This window comes from Alligator mississippiensis, chromosome 1 (genome assembly GCF_030867095.1).
Source record: "Alligator mississippiensis isolate rAllMis1 chromosome 1, rAllMis1, whole genome shotgun sequence".
Taxonomy (NCBI): Eukaryota; Metazoa; Chordata; order Crocodylia; family Alligatoridae; genus Alligator; species Alligator mississippiensis.
This window is the reverse complement of record NC_081824.1, coordinates 118,438,832-118,456,271: the sequence shown is the minus strand read 5'-3', so window position 1 is coordinate 118,456,271 and position 17,440 is coordinate 118,438,832. Positions and strand designations below refer to the sequence as shown.

General features: G+C 44.4%; 1 protein-coding gene across 2 annotated transcripts in view; it reads right to left on the bottom strand.

Moving 5' to 3' along the window:
- LOC102558480 (uncharacterized) overlaps nucleotides 1-13,359 on the bottom strand; it is a 69,582-nt gene extending 56,223 nt beyond the window's left edge. Inside the window, exons 1-2 of one of the 2 annotated variants that reach the window (XM_019479673.2) lie at nucleotides 13,146-13,359; nucleotides 12,701-12,959 (exon numbers count right to left, since the gene is read on the bottom strand). In XM_019479673.2, the coding sequence (XP_019335218.1) occupies nucleotides 12,701-12,926 (226 nt within the window). In that variant the 5' untranslated portion in view covers nucleotides 12,927-12,959; nucleotides 13,146-13,359. Of the gene's footprint in view, nucleotides 1-12,700 lie in introns of both variants that reach the window. The other variant, XM_019479675.2, reaches the window with a different exon arrangement.
- Between the last annotated feature and the right edge of the window lie 4,081 nt (nucleotides 13,360-17,440).

The following is a 17,440-nucleotide window of genomic DNA, read 5'->3' as shown; positions in this document are numbered from 1 at the left end:
TTCTGGAGTGTAGGCAGTTGGTGGTAGCAAACACTTATTATCATGTCAAATTTATATAGAAAATATTGTTCATTTCATTCCTAATTGTTTCTTAATTGGACTTGATGCTTGGTTAAATTTTATCTTGTAACAATTGGTTCCTTCAATTATCTATGCATTGTATGGAAGTGTTTATTTTTCTTATAACAGAAAAACTTACTGAACATATGAAATTTATTTTTTTTAATTTCCCATTAAGTGCTGTGTTCTACTATTATGGAAAGAGATTGAGTGAAATACAGACAGCCTGTAGACTTGCCTCAGACTCAAATTCTCAGGGTAAATCTACCTGCCATTGAATAGGATAATTCCCCATATCAGTAGAGTTCTTGTTCTATATAATTACCTTCAGTAATTTAAACCATTCCTGAAAAAAACTAAAGTACAGTTTTATAATGCTGGAGTACAGCAGAGGAGAGAAAAAGAAGCTATCCAATACGGCTGTGTGAAGGTTCGGTATCTGATTCGATTCAGAGGAGATTCGGCCCAATTTGGTGGCCAAATCTCCGAATCCAAATTGAACTGAGAGACCAATTAAAAGGTCTGAATTGAATTGGAAGCCTCTGGATCGATTTGGAAAAGATTCAGCTCTGATAGAGTAGGCTATGCCCTGCTGCTGCTTGCCCCCTTCCGCCCAGAGTGAGCCGCGCCTGCATCATCCCCCTCCCCGCCCTGGCTGGGCAAGCAGCAGCAGGGCATTGCCCCCACTCCCAGCGCTGCTGTGCCCGCATCCCCCACTCCCCCCATTCCCCTCCCCGAGTTCTGCACCTCCCCGCCCCGGCTGGGCAGCTTGTCCCAGCCCCAGCCCCAATTCCCCCCATTCCCCATGCCCTTTCCCTCCCCACTCTGCCCATCACAACAGGCTTTCCAACTGAAGGCAGCTGTGTCCAGTCTGATGAGGACTACTGCCTGTTTAGTCCATGGCTGCATCTCTGAAGCAGTGCTGAATCTTGGGATCCTATTCGGCCAAATTGAATTGGGACAGTGATTTGAATCTCCGAATTGAATTACTGTCCCTCCGAATCAGCCAAATCTGAATCCGAAGCGAATACTTGCTGCTTCGCACAGGCCTACTATCCAAACAACGCCAAATGATAAACACTGCTGAACAGCAAGTACATTTACAGTGCACAATTAGTCCATGACATTACCACAAGACATATTTTAGCTAAGACTTTAGCACAGTGAATGAAAGATTTATTTGAATTGCAAGAATTTACTATTTTTGACAAGATAAAAAGGACATAAGGTATATAAACTTTCATGCTTCAGTACATGAGTCAACTATTAACTAAAGTCATTTGAGGTTGTATGCACTTTAAGTATAACAAACTCCTGCCCTCTGGATTAACTGGGATTTAGATAAGCATTTATTTGTTTTAAGATCAGTTTCAGTTACTGAAAATTTTCAACAACTACGGAAGGATAGGTTGTGAGAGAATTAAAAAAATGATAAAAGGAAACTTCTTGGGCTGGCATGCTTGATTACTGAGTGACTGAATCTCTGAGCTGTCTGTGTATTTATGGTGAATAAGAGATGGGGAAATGGAAACCAAACCAAATCTTCCTCTACCCCTAATACAGATCTTGTTATATGGCACTGGTTACAGCAGTTTAATAACTTCATTACCAACCAGGAAGTCCTGCTTCAGATCCAAACCTACCCTCAAATGCCAATTTACAGCTCCCTCTGAGGACAAAGGAATCTGTAAAAGTGTTTGTGAGTCCTCCTTGTCTGTCTGCATAGAAATGAGAGCTGCTCTGCCCTCTCTTACGGTCAAATTCATAGGAGATGCTCAAGTGGGAGAAAGACTTCAAGGTTCCCTCTGTGAAGTTGCTTCATATCCTTTATATATCCTTCATATCCTAGGGCAGCAGGACTTGACCATGTGCCAAAATAGCCCCAGTTCTCCCAACCCCTATATCTAAACCACTGATAGATCCTGAGATTGTCCTTTATTAATTCTGCAGACTGTCCTTTATTAGTTCTAAGTGGGGGAGGTGAGAAGAATATTATCTTAATTAACATTAGGATTATCCAAAGCAAATCCATGATGTTCCAGGTAACCAGTTTCAGAACAATAAAGCTGAAAGATTGTTCTATGGCAAATCATCCCACACAAGGTTATCAATATCCCACCAAGAATAAACATCTCTGCTGGACCTTTTGTCACAACATACCTATATTACAGAAAGGAGAACAAAAGGAGCACGCCTACACAAGATGTTCACTGAGCAGTAAATGTCTCAGAATCTACATGTGCACCCCTATTAGGTTAGAGTAAACTAATTTACTCTGCAGCAGGATAGTACTTGTACTAGTACTATCTTTCTGTGGAGTAAAAAACTCCACAACAGCGCACATGTAAATGCTGCCCCAGGTATCTGGGGCACAAAGGTGCTTTGGTTCAGGGGCTACCTGTCAGCTAACTTCATGATGAAGCACCCTCCTGCCCCAGCCAGCCCCTCTGCAGCCTGTTGAGCCAGGGGGAATAGCCCAGGCTGGCAGGATAACCCTTTGGGTCCCCTGCTACCTGGGGCTGCTCCAACCCAGCTCAATGTGCTGTGATCCCAGGTGTATGTTCAAATAGCAATAAATTCAGAAGTTTATTTCTCCAGAGTTTATTGCTCCTGGGTGCACATTCAAATGATACACCCTGGCACAATAAACTCTGGAGCAATAAACTCCAGAGTGATTCAGTCACTCAATCATCAAACTCTGGAGTTTACTGCTTCACATTAATTGCACATGTAAACGCACCCGAGATGTACGATTTCATGCACTGCTGCCTACATGTTAATGGAAGTAGAACACATACTTTAGAAACACAATTTCTATAGCAACTCTGAGCTAATGACTCAAAACAAAGTACAGAATTAAAAAGTAGAGATAAAAAGGAAGAGAGGAAAGATGTTTGTAGGTTAGATTTTAGTGAGAAGTGACAAGATTCAGGGATACAGGCAGGCATTCATTGATTATGGGAATTGCAAAAGAAAATGTTCTCACATTAGTAGCTGTGTAATCATATGGAAGGACAGAAGTAGACCATTTGTAAATGAGCAATGACATTTAGGCATAACAGAGAAATTAACCTATGAGATGCAGAGGATTCATAAATCAACACAGTCTTAAATGTACAAGTGGTAAATCAGTGAAACTGCATGGGAAGGATGTGATCACACTTTGTTACACATGCAAAGTCACACAGCTACATCATACACAAGCTGGACTCTGGAGAGATTAGAATTCACCCAGACAAAGAGAACAGAGTTGTGAAACTAGTAGTAAGAAAATACTACTAATTAAGTTTAATATTATTAATAGGTTTACAAAAATCAAGGTTAAAAGAAAGAAGGATGACTAACAGAGAGACAGAAAGATCAGAGAGCTGAGAACTTCATCCATAGAGGAGGGGAATTGGCCCAAAGTAAGTTAGCAGCAGTCATAAAGGATGACTAAGTAGAAGGGAAACCAAGAGAACACAGAACTGGAGAGACCTACCTTGGTTTTTTTTTTAAGTGAGACAGGTAAATGGAATGAATCACAGCAGTGAGACCAAACAAAAATGGGAAGAAAGACTTTCATTAACAGGTCATAACTATAGAAGAGTTATTTCCATACTATGAGGGGAGTGAAAACATAAGCATGCCACCAACTGCAATGAACTTTAATTAGCATCAACCTTCTTTTCCTTCCACATCCAACTTCATATACAATTCTAGATGCAAATTTTGCCATCACTGCACAAGCCAGCTTCAAGATGGAGTTCTCTAAAGGAAAGGTTTGCTGATATCTTACCTCTTTGATTGTATCACTAGGTGCTGGGACATACTAATCCAATATAACCAGTGAAACCATTCACAAATACAACAGAAAAAGATCTTGTTTATAAAAGAAAGAGCCTTCAAAAACATGCAAGGTGACTAATATATCATTTAGTGCAGATGCCTTAACAGTCATGTTTTTACAGTATGAACAGGCAGCATCAACTGTTTATGACCTACCTCTAAGACAACAAAACCAAAGGAATCCAGGAAACAGAAGAGACAAAGATACATTTGAAAGTCTACATGGTATAAAATCAAATTACTTGCTTTTCAAAGTCTAAAGAGAAAGCAGAAAGTATCCCAGAGCTTTATGCAAGAGAGATAACTCATTTGAAAAATTAAATGCCAGAGGAATGGTTTTAGATAAATGATGAATTAATCAAATGGGGATTCTTTTAAGTGACCTATTCAGAGAAGGAAATAAGTACTTCATTAGCAAAACAACTCTAAATTTATAAGTGAATCCCTGTCGCAGGGCACCTTAGTGCCTGCTCCTAGAGAGGAGAAACTGCCAGGGAGAGAGCCCTGGCAGAGCTAATTGAGCACAGCTGTGGGTTGCCGGAGCAACTAAGGGGAGCCAGCTGCCTGTAGGGGGCAGGGCCTGGCCCTTATAAAGCCCAGGGCCGAAGCCAGGCTGGCAGTTCTCTGCCAGCAGCCAGAGAGGCAGAAGCTCCCTCAGCTGAGATCTGGGAAGGAGCCTGAGTTGCAAGTACAGCTCATGATAGCCCTGGAGGCTCGAGCTATGATAATGAGTTATGGCCATGCAGCTTGTGGTTATGTTACAGCCTAGAGGCTTGTGGTTTTGCTTTGTGTTTGTGTTATTACACCCGGAGGCTTGGGTGAGGCTGTAGGGGTTGGAGGAGGCCTCAATCACAGGGACCCCAGAGAGTGTGGGGTGCCCTAGCGCCAAGAGGGCGTATTATTTGCATAGCGCCGGGGAAGGCGCAGCTCACACGCCAGTGCGTGAGCAACTGGCGGCGAGGAGCGCGGCCAGTGGGTCGCAGGCGCAACCCGTAGGTTACGGACGGGGACCTAGACCCCGGATTGCGTGTGGGGGAACACAGACCCCGGCCCCGGGAAAGGGGCGGTATTATTGAGTAGCCCAGAGTGGGCACGGCGAGCCCCAAAGAGGGGGGAGCGCCATACTGAGGAGCCCTAGAGAGAGGGGCAATTACTGAGAAGCCCAAGACGGGCATAGCGAGCCCGGCCGCAGGCTAGTGCGGTAACACCCCTCGGACCAAGGCAGGGCGCTGCGGTTGCCCCGAGAAGACAGGGAGTAGCAGTGCGGTGAGCCAGGGTCAGAGAGGGTGCCCGTGCGGTTGGCCCATAGGACCGGAGGCCCGCTAGAGAGTCCCAGCAAGAGGCTGGGCACGAGAGAGGGAGCCCAGCGTGGGCTACACTTTTAGAGGAGGCCCAGGAAGTGGGTGTACAGACCCGACAACGTCTATCACATCTGCGAGGCTTGGGGTGTGGTATTAGGGGTTGGTAGGAGCCATGCATAGCCCACAAGGCTAGGGTGTCTGGGGAACACCCACCATATCGGGAGACCCCCAGGGGGTCCGGAAGAACCGCGGGGACAGAGGTCCCGAGTAGCCGTGCCCAGGGAAAACACAAGGCAGCCTCCCATCATTATATTTACCATCAAAGACGTGGCGGGCGAGAACTAGAGGGTGTCTTGGGCTGGCCTGACACGGAGCGAGGGACCTTAAGGAGATCACAGCCCTCTGCGAGGACCCTGTCGTGACAATCCCATATCTGCAATTCCAGCCACATTTTCACCACCTTGGCTCATTTCTTAAAATCTACCTTCTTGCTTCTGTGCCCAGGATCTCACTAATGTCTCACCCTTCACCCCACTCCCCTCCTTAGTATGTCACCAGGATTGTGTGAGAACTTCTGTAGAAGCAGTGGGAGAGCTTCTGGGGGCAATACGCTATGGGTACACCCACTGAGGGCAGAGGAAGAGCCCAAGGCCCCCCTCCCTTCCAGGGCAGTGCCCATCTATCTGAGCCAGAGAGCCTAGAGTTGGAAGAAAAACAGTGTTGGGTTCCCTGGGTGACTCTGGGCCAGTCACCTGGCCTGGGGGAAAGCAGATAATAAGCATGCTGTTGCAGTGCAGGAAGTTTTGGTGTGTGCTAGATGGCTACAACAGAGAGACAGAAAGCAGCTTGGGGCCAGCAGGACAATCCAGACTAATGTAACAGTCCCAAAGACTGGAATGAGTCTCCACAAAAGTACCAGGGATTCAGGTTTCTGAGCTCAAGTGACAATACAGCTTCCGAGAACATGAAGAAGATTGATTGGGACAGGATCGATTGGGACACAGGTTACCAGTCTGCTGGAACAGGTCAGAGAATCTTACTCTCTATAGGTAGGGTTACTTTGGTGGGAAAATGTTAACACACAGTTTCTATTGGGCATCTCTTTGTGGGTTTGCTTCTGATATTTCCAAGGAGATACTACCTCTGGATAACAGTATGGATAAAGAGATTATTTTGTTGTCATATAAAGTATTTGTCCAGTGATATTGCCTTGTTTCTCCAAGAAGGGGGAACGGTTCTTAGTAAGAAGCATATAACATGGGCTTGCCTTTACCAAGACTGGGATACTACCCTATTCTGACAGTCAATACAGATCATCAAAGCAAAAGTTCCATTTCTCACTGAAGACAACAGGCCAGAGTTTCTGAAGACTTTGTTATTGTAGATCTTCTCAGATTACCCCACATTAATATTAGTGAACACTCCACATACTCAACCTAGCCTGAAAGACCTATGAAGAAATATTCTTTTTCTGTTGATGAAATCTGAAATTGGTGTGAGGGCAAAGTATAGACTTGTTGGTCCCATAACTAGCCCCTGTACAATTTGGGAATTCTATCTATACAAACCCATCAATAATTTCCTGTACATTGCTCAGCGTCATGACAGCAGCAACCCTTACCATTGCAACAGCCTTGTTGGTTGATCTACTAAGTGGTCAGCTGGGCTAGGGACAGATTGTCAAAAAGTCTAAGCCTGAATTGATTCAATCTTTGCAGGTTAGTCTAACACCCCCCCCCCCCACACACACACACACCCCCCTCAGGGGGCAGGGAGTATTGCCAGGCCCTGGTCCCTAGCTAGCACTCTGAGGCAAAGTGGGGAGGGAGGAACTGCTTGTGTGGAGTCCATGCATCTGCTGATGATACTGGATCCCTCTCCCCATAGGCAACACATAAGGGGACATGGGGGGGGGGGCATGTGTCCCCCCGAGAGTGCTGGTGCCACCCCTGACAATGAGCACTCCGGCTGGTAGGGGGGCATGGAGAGCGTTAATGCCCCCCCTAAAATTGGCTCCACTGGCAGCATATCAGACCCCCCCCCGATTGCCAGTTGGCTGCTGGGGGACCCCCCAGTTGTGCCCCACTGGTGCCCCCCCAGACTCAGAAGCCACCAGTCACCATGCCTCTCCCTGTTTCTTCATGCTATCTGAAGCTGTAGACAGGAATTAAATGGTACCAAAGCCTCTCAGAACTGCCTCTGAGATGCCTGCACTTTGACAGCTTTGAAGCAAGCCAGCAGGGAGCTTATCAGAACACAAGGCTTATCAGTCCATGAAGCCCTACAAAAGAAAACAAAAGCATCTGTTTCATTAGTTTCAAGCTCTTCTTACCTTCAGGGTGAATTTGCATTTGCAAGCCACCAGCTTCTTGCTCAGGAAGCAGCAGCCTGGCTGCAGCGCTGTGTGATGGACTAGCTGGCAGTGGCTTAGCCCAGGGGTTTTGAAAGGGTAAAAGATGATTGGAGGACTTGGGATTCCCTTTCCGCACCAATCTGGTAATGATTTGGCCCAGGGGTTTTGAAGGGGTAAAAGATGATTGGAGGACTTGGGATTCCCTTTCCACACCAATCAGGCCCCAGAGACTCACCCTCCGTGTCCCCTGATTGGCCCCTTAGGTCACCTGGAGGGGGATAAAAGGGGCAGCGTGGCTGACTCAAGGGAGACCAGTGAGGGACCACAAGGAAGGAGATTCAAAGAGCTGGCAAGAGCTAGGCCAGCAGGGCAGGAGCAGTTGACCCAGAAGAGCCTGAAGGAGTGGGATTTGGAGGCAGCAGTTGGGCCCTCAGCAGCATGGTGTGCAGCTGGCAGGAGAGGCTCCTTGCTGGGCTCCAGGATCCCCTATGAGAGGCTGTGTCCAGCAGGAGAGGTTCCCCAGCTCCAGCAAGGATCTGAGCAGCGACCTGAGGGGTTCCCCCAGCTCTGCTTCCAGCTCCTCCAATAAGAGACCAGGCAGCTTGATGTGAGGCCAGGGCTCTGGAAAGGTCAAGACCCCTAGCAGCCTAAAGTAATATAAGCACTGGTGGCTGTGTGGTAGAGTTTCTGCCTACCATGGGGGAGACCTGAGGTCAAGTCCTAGGTGGGGTGAGTGAAGTAGCAAGGGCAAATTCTTGTTGCAGTAAAAAGGGGACATTGTGCTTTCTCCCCCTGCAGGTACCTAGGCCCTACATTCCTTGTTATTTGACATTTTGTTTTTTGTGCCTCTTATATTTCTCCAACCCGCATTGTTTGTTTTGCTGTTTGTGTTAACCCTGTCTTTTGTCAAATGGATGAATATGTCTATGATTCTAAGTGTCTAACCTTTGTTGAATCCTGCCCCTTGGGGCACTGTAGTGTCTCCTATACCCCCTGGTTTATGCCTGTTATGTTCCCACTACTGTTCTCTCATTAAAAGGTGTATGGTTAAGTCCCCATTGGTGCTCTGGCTCTGCTCTATAGGGGGAGGAGAGTCCCTACACCTCCCATAGTGCTTGTGCACCTGTTTTGATCCCTTCAACTGGAGAGGGGGTACCTCTTGGAGTACCACCTGGGTTACACCTGATTAGTTCCAGAAAGTCCTAAGTGAACACTGTTCTGTCTGACTCTGTTCCACTGAAATTAGACACACACACACACACACACACACACACACACACACACACACACACACACACACACACACAGGACTTGGGTCCCTGCTGCTGACATCTCTGCTGTGGAAGAGGGAAGAGAGGGATCTCTGCTTGAGCTGTGACCAGTGAGGGGAGGATAAGGAGGAGCATGGCAGATGCTGCTGTGCCCTGCCAGGCAGACTCCCATCTGCTTCTCACCCAGCCAGAACAGTAATAGTGCTGTGGCTAGGGAGGAGAGGAGTGGGCCCAGCCCTGCTTTTTGGAGCAGACAGCCCAGCCCAGGGATGAAAAGCATTCTGGGATGCTGGGGGACTCTGACTTAACCTAAACCAGGAAGAGGTCTGGGACAAAAGTTCCATAAACCAGTTTGACCCAAATCAGTTATGTCTGATACTACATTTAACCCAGTTTATCTTAAACCAGTTTGGGACATTTTGAAACTGATTTATGTCCACTGAGCTTATGTTTTGTTACAGGTTTAAAACAGTTTCTGATTCCTTAAACCAGTTTAGGTGTACCTTCTGTCCCTAGCCCTGCTGACTAGCAGCAGTCAGTGGTGGCAAGCTCCCAAACAGTGTTATACTTCTCTAAGCTATGCAGAATTTTCATATAGATGTTTCCCACTGTAGCACTGGGCAAATCCTACATACATTTCTAGGATAGTAGCTTTTGACTGTTTTGTTCTGCTGCTACATCTTGTCATCCCAGGTCTGCAGCACTAAGCTATCCCACTAGATAGTGCTTGTTGGGTGAGTGCAAAAGCAGTTTACTCTACTTAGCAAACCTGATCTAAGAAAAGATCTAGGCAAATGACTGGCTTGAGTCCAACATCCTCCTCCTGCTCAGATGCCCTTATCCCCCTGATTCTGAAGTCATTGCCCAGCTTTAGATATGCTTGCAGGATCCTGCATATATTAATCACTCTGTGGATCATAGCACTCCCCGAGGTTTTCTCCATGCTGCTTGGCAGAACTTTAAAACTGGTTCTGGCTCACAAAAAAGACATAATGGGATGAAATGAGGAATCGTGGAATTATTTAGTTTGACCCAGTGCCCCGGGGTCCCACTGCCTTCTGGCAAGGACGCCACAATGTACAGTATGAAAAACCCCAGAAAGCTTAAAAGGCAACAGACAAGCTGCTGCAGGATATGTGAGCAAAATGCTGAGAGCTTATTTTGAAATAACAGTGTGCTATGTAGCCTCCATGGTGAAAATAGCTTAATTACCAGAAAACAATGCAGTGTAGGCATGACACTTATGCAAGAGCTGTTACAGATCACTTCACAGATACACAAAACCTCCAGCAACTTTCAAGTGCAGACATGCCCTACATCATTGGTGCCTGTCACTAATCACACAACCTTACAGACAAAACTGGAGGCCAAGTTAGGGCCTTTCAAAAATCAACCTGGTCTGTGCTTGAATAAAGCTAAAGCTGAAGTTCTGAACTGTAGCAAAATGAAGAATGCTGTGCTTATAAATGCATGAGGTGAACCTTAGAAAATATAGTGAGTTCTTCCTGCAGCCTTCTAAGCACCTGAAGGCTGAAATACAGACATAGGTAGAGATCTGTAAGACTGACTACACTGACACAATTACTTGGGTACTTGTTGTAATAAGTCCTGAGATATTAAATGAAATAGCCTCTTTTAGGAATAGTTCCCGATTCTGATGCTGTGCCTGACTCAATACAGACTTTCCTACAGTGGAAGTTGCATAGCTAAATGCTCTAGTTCGGGGGTGTCAACAGATGGCCCATGAAGCTGCTGTATCTGGCCCACTGAGTTATCAGTGGGCCTCTGGAAGTTGTGGGGCATGGCTAGTGGAGTGGCCTGCAGAAGAATCCAGGGCTCTTGGGCCCCAGGGGACATGGTGATTGGCAGCAGGAGGGTGAAATCCCGGTCAACTTCCAGCTGCTTCATTTATCACTGCTGACGCATCTCTACCTCCTCAGTCAACAGACCTGATGCTGCCATGTGCTGCCTGCCCCATGCCAAAGCCAGAGCTGGAGCTGTCAGAGCCATGTACCCCATGTGCTACCACTGTGGCACAAGGCCCAGGGCAACAGCAGCAGCTCTAGCTCTGGCAAGGGGCATGCAGCATACAGTAGGAGCTGGAGCTGCCACCACTACTGTCTGCATTGGAGAGGAGCCAGAGCTGCCACCAGCATTGCCACCAAGGCCACCCCATGCTGAAGCCACAGCAGATCAGATCTGTCCCAGGGCAGCAGGCTAGTTTGACACCTGTGATCCAGTTGGTTGTGAAAGTCTCAAACATTGCAATGCAAATTCCATGAGAAACAAGCCTCTGTCTTTCAAACAAATCCTCGCTAAGTGGAAATTCTCCATGTTTGGTCTCCTGCCAGAGGTGATTTGGGAGGAGAATCTAGACTATAGTCCTGACAATAGTAGCAAACTAACTTTGCTCTGGAGAAAATATACAAATTACTTGACTTTCCCAGTTTTCACTCTTGGCTCTACTCCCAGCTCTTTATATTCATTGTGCTTATTTGCTTGCCTTCTCAGGCCTGATAAATGTCTTGCATTCAAAAGCTCATCTAACTTTATTCCAACCCTGCATTTTGTCTAATAAAAGACATAACCCCCCACAAAATCCTTGCCCCTCACATAAATCCTGGACCATCATGGCTACAGCATCACTCTGACATTACCAGTTTTTCAAATATTTTTCTTCTTGTAAGGTAAGTTGGTCTCTTGAACAATCAGTCGTTGGGTTTCTTTTTTCATAAAAGTCAGGACTTTGCTCCTCTCTCAAAGCTGGGTGAAGACATTAATGAGCCTAATTCTGATTTTACTTATGCAAGTTTCTTTGTTATAATTCCCCTGATTTAAATGGGTACTACTCTGTAAATTCTTAGTGCAGTTACTACTAGCAAGCACCATGCATTTTGAAATAGTTCAGTCATCTTTATCAGAAGCTTATACCATTTCCTCCATCAAAGTCTTAGGAAATTTATGGGATTATAACCCCCAAAGCAAAATTATCCACTGTCTTGGATGTTATGTAGCCATTTATACTTGTAGAAAGCATTTACCCTTCTAGATCTAGTAGCATTTGGTATTCTATCAAATACAAGGCAGTGGGCAATGAGACCCTTAAAAGTATTTAGGTACAGCAACACCTATGACTAGCAGTCTAGTCAAATCTTAAATCTTGAACTAATACCTACCACCAGATTTAGGTGCCATGAGAAAGGATCTTCAGAAACCATGTGAATGGAGAGCTGTTTATGGTACCCAGAAATGCAATGCAATTTAAAAGGTCATAGCTCACTGATCTTATCATCTGGTAAATTAATAGACCTGATAAAGTATGTGGCAGGAAACAGATTAGTTGATGAGTTTCCTGGAAAACTGGTCTGAATCTAATTGAACACAGTAGCTCTATTAAATTAATTTTTCTCTGAATTCTAAAGCAAAATATTTTCCTAAAACAACACTTGCTCAAATCCTGTCACGTACCTGTACCTAATTTGTACTTGGATCAGTAAAGAGCTGGGTCATTCTGTAATTCCAGTAAATGGAAAAGGAAAACAAAACAAAGACTCTGAGTCTTCTTTAAAATGAATAACCCAGTACATTTTTAATTTAAATTTCTAGAAATCCTTGTAATATAAAAAATGTTTTTGTGTACAAATTACGTTATGCATTTGCACCTGTGGCATAATAGAAAGCTACTGATCATTTGTATCCAGCTCTTATTCCAATTTGACCCCTGGATTTCCCAAACGGAGAAGGACAAATTCTGTAGGTCTATCACTGCACTACAACACTGAACTGAACAACCCCAAGCCAGAACAGCAGTTCAATCCGTTGCCTGTTGTCAACATGCAGGAAAAATTTCTCCCTTCCAAACGCGCAAAAAAAATTACTTTCCTCACCTGTTTCTATGTGTTGCAGAAATTCTTGTGCAGTTTCCTTTTCATGTGGCTGAAGGACAGGTTGGTATAGCTGCCTGGCTTCAGAGCCATTTCGTTTTAAGCAAGAGCATTCACTTATCATAACCAAGCACTCCTTAATTCTCTGCACCAGACTTGAGGACATTCTCTTTACAAAGGACACGAAGTCCTGCAGCAGCTTCATGCACTTTCCACACAGTTGACCCATCCTTAGTTTACTTGTTCTGGTATCAATGAAAGCCTAAGAGAAATAAAAAGATGGACTGACCCTTTCCTTCCACCTTAGTTCCTTTCAGCACTAACTTGTTATTTTGTGATAGATCTTGATTTAAACAACTCTGTCAAGATCTACTGAAAAAGAAAAGAAAAAGAAAAGCTAAATTATTTCCTGCATGCAAACAAACTGCATGGCACAACAAAACTTAACTGTGCACAGTACACTGAAGGGCTCCTTTGTGAAGACTGCAAAATATTATTTTAAAGGTTGGACCGCAGTCAAATAAAATCACTCTTCCTTTGCTTCAATTACAAACAAAATATATAATGTTATAGAAAACTGTTCCATAAGATAAAAGTGAAATTTAACTGTTGGACTAACTGCTGAGCCCTTTGCAAGCCCAGTGAAAGCATGTGGGATAATGAACAAAGGCAGCTGTGGTTAAAGTAAAGCAGCATCACATACGTAGGTAAGGCACCACCTTGTTTACATGTCTACTGCCCACATCTGCCAATGGGAGAGGAACACAAAATAAGGCAAGCTAACAGGTTTTTCCAGTTTCCCTTGAAGTTTAGACAAGAACAAAGGCACAGCCTGGCTAGACAAACAGCTCGTAACTACTTTAAGAACGGTATTCTAGCTAGTGGGACTGAAAAAATTGGAAAGGTGTGTAAATACAGCTGCCAAATATGTATATGACATTACATTTTCTCCCCATCAAACAAAATTTGCGCAGGAATAGGGGACTATAGAGATGCATTTTGAGGGGAATCATGGGAGCTGCTTTAACTATGTATTTCTCAATAAGGGAAAAGAAAGCAGATAGGAAAGAGAGTTTGCTTCCTCTCACTCCCCTTCCCATCCCCTGATCACATAATTTTACTGCTGTAGATGCCTATGTCTTTTTCTTAAATATTCCCAAAGCTGCTGGTAGAATTTGGTTTGACTCACGACTTTAATTGTATAACTAGCTTGTGCGGTCTGCTGAGTAGTCACTTAAGCCAGGTTTCCTGTATCAGTGGGTTATATTACCCTGGGTGCATCTACATGAGTTATTTACTGAGGAGTTACCTAATTAGCTCCACAGTAAAATCTCAGCATCTACTCGTGTGGCCCTATTAGGCTGCAGTAAACACCACTGTAGACTAGTACTTGTAAATACAAGTACTATCCTGCAGCAGCATTATTTAGTGCACTGCAGCCAGAGCCAAACTGAGCAGGGTGTGGGACCCGGGGCAAATCAGTCTGTGCAGGGCCCCACCCCTGCTCCGATTCCAAGGCCCTGGACCCAAAGACACTGCCAGTGGCAGCAGCAGTGTGGGGCAGGGATTGCAAGTGGCTGGACACGGAGCTGCCATTTTGCCCAGTTCCATGCTGCTGTTCCACCCAGCTCCGTGGGCCCCCACAAAGAGTAGGGCCCAGGGTGGTTGCCCCAATTCACACCCCCCTTGGGATGGCCCTGACTGCAGCGCACATGTAGATGCTGATCGGGCTGGCTGGGGCATGAGGGGGCTTCAGTATGGGGGCTGCCTACTGGCTAGCCCCACACTGGAGCACTCTCATGCCCCAGTCAGCCTCTCTGCAGCACATTGAGCAGGGTTGGAGCAGCCCCAGACTAGCAGGTTGGCTCCCCTCTTCTCCCCCACCCCAATCCTCTGCAAGTTGGGGCTGCTCCAACCTGGTTCAACATGTTACGATTCCAAGCACATGTGTAAACAGTGCCCAGGAGCAGTAAACTCTGGTGCGAACTGTGCTGGAGTTTATTTAGTTGAATTTACTGCATGTGTAGATGTGCCCCCTGTGTATCTACTAATACCTTTTGACACATTTGCCTGTAGGGTTTAAAAGAGAGGTGTCATAGGGCCCTGGCAGATGTTACATTTATTGGGTGATTAATGTGTTAATTGGTTATAAACTATCACATGACACAAGTTAAACCAATGTATAGCCTGGTAAGCCAGCCACAAATATCATATTTTCTCAAATATAGCACATGGCTTTTTCCCCCTGAACCAGCAGGTAGATATTGGAGTTTGCAATATATGTGAGGAAATATGGTAACAACAGTTTCTGTAACTTAGGCCCCTGCTAGACATGCAGGTAAAGCTGTGATGGTATCTGATGTGCAATCCACACAATCACACTTCCTGCCATGCCATATGTGTATGGCATGAGGCATGACTGGGATTGTGTATCAGATCCCATCAGCTAGGGATAGACATTCAAAAAGCCTGAGACTGAATTGATTCAATCTTTGCAGGTTAGTCTAACCTGGCTAGGCTAAATCACTTTGTAACTGCACAGACATCCCAGACATATCACAAGTCTGTAGTAGAACTGGGAATGAAACCAAGATCTTCCATGCCCCAGTCTGATGCTGTTATTACAAGGCTGCTTGTTTCTGATTAAAAATCACAGTAATTTTAATTGCCATAGCTTGAGTGCCCTGGTTTGGGACATTTGTGTTACCCAAGACCCATCTGAATTCGCAATAACTTGTGGCTCATACCATTCATGACTCCAGTGGTTTTGATCACTTTTGTGACGGAAGTATTTTTGTTTTCCTAGCTAAATTCAAAAGACAGCTTGAGCCTGGAGAAGGATTGTGGAGGGGAAAAACCTTCCACATGTATACAGGTGCCAAGTGGATAAAAGATTTTGATGTTTTAAAAAGAACACATGTTCCAATAATAGGAAATATTTGAGCTTTCCAAGGAGATACAAATCTCTCATTAGAAATCATTTCTTTTCTAAAGTGTACAGAACAAAGCCTCTCGGATTCATCTCAGATCAGTAATGAGCCAAAGTTTCTTAGCATCTAAAGAGTGTTTGGATTTCTGTGAGCAATGAGTTTGGAGGCTTCAGTCCAGTTCCCACTGGAAAGATTACACATCACAAAAAAACAAATGTTGCAATTGGATGGCAGTTACAGGAGACAGACTAAGAACTGAATGGTTGTAGAAACTAAGCCTTCTGGCACCCTTAGCTGGTTCCTTCATGGTAGGATTAAAGCATATTGGTTTAATATTTTCACCACTGTTTTTTCTCTTGCAGTAATGGAAGATACCAGTTTTTTGGCATTGCCATGATAGCATTGTATACTGGCACTGGTATTACTGTTTAAAAAAATTAAGAAAGGGAAAAAATGTTATTTTGCAAATTATTTTACTATGTGATTCCACAGTTGTTTCTCTCACACAAGAGTAGTCATTCAAGATAATCTCATAATAAGGGACCCTTTGTCCAATTCTCTGGCAATATTTTTCATGCCTTAGAAGCTGATCAGCTTTGGCAGGGATATATGTGAACATTGTTTTTGCGTTTCTTTTTCTCTCAATTTGTGTTGCCCTGGGATCCTTCATTCTTTAAATCAAATATAACCCTGTTCTGTGAGAGTTCAGTCTCTGACTTGAAGCTAGTAAACCTGGGTAGGAACTAATGTGATTTTTGCTTTGGTGACAGTTTCCTCGGTTTTGCAATGAAGAAAATTAATGTGCTACGTAGAGGCTCATGGCTACAGAGCTCAGAATCATATTATTAGCTCTGTGATTCAAGTCTGAGAGTCTGAAGGCATCTCAGAGTGGGTGCTGGAGAGACGTTGGATGGAATGAACTGCATCAGGAAACCAAAAATGAAAGTGTGTCTTGTTTGTTTAATATTGGCATTTTAAAGGAAATAAAGTCATTGCAGGGAATATGTTTTGTTTTTCAAGAGATCTGAACCCCACACCCAGTGTTTGCCAATACAGAGATTCCAGGCTCTCAGTATACAGTTTATTTTGCATATCACTTCTAATGCTCAGACACCCATAAAGTACACAAAGGTACTAATGAAGAAGGCAAACAAAAAAGAATATGGTTGTGTTCAAGTGCTGGCATATATGCCCTGTGCCATACTTTCCAATGTGACTTCGCTCACCAAAGCTGCTTGCAAGGTGGATTCTCATGTATTGATTCAATGCAAACTGTACCATTGTCATTCTTTAGCCCATCCCCTGGCTTTTTAGAAATGGTTTACCACCACGTGCTAAAGGATAAATATCCTTTTGTTACAGACCTCACAGCCAATATTTGTGTTATTTGTATATAAGTGGTAAAGATAAGAACTGACTTGAAATGTTCAGTTTTAGACTTCTGCATCCTAAAATATATTGCATTTCACCCCTTCTACAACGCATTATAAGATTTAGCTTCTGAAATGCATGACATTTGCTGTCAGTAAGGTAAACTTGAGACTATGAAAGATTAATGAAATAAGAGCAGACAAGTAAAATGACAGTTGGGTTTAACAGATATTTATATCAGAATATTTAAATATATATCATTAGAATTGTATATTTTATTTCTCCCCTATCTGTCCTTCATATGCTGCTTCTCTTCTTTGTCAGTTAAGTTTTATGAACTAATGCCTGTTCTATTAGACTGCTCACAACACCTTATCATGTATCCATAATCCCAGTACAAATAACAGAAAACTCGCTGCATGCTGGCATCTTTCATTCTTAA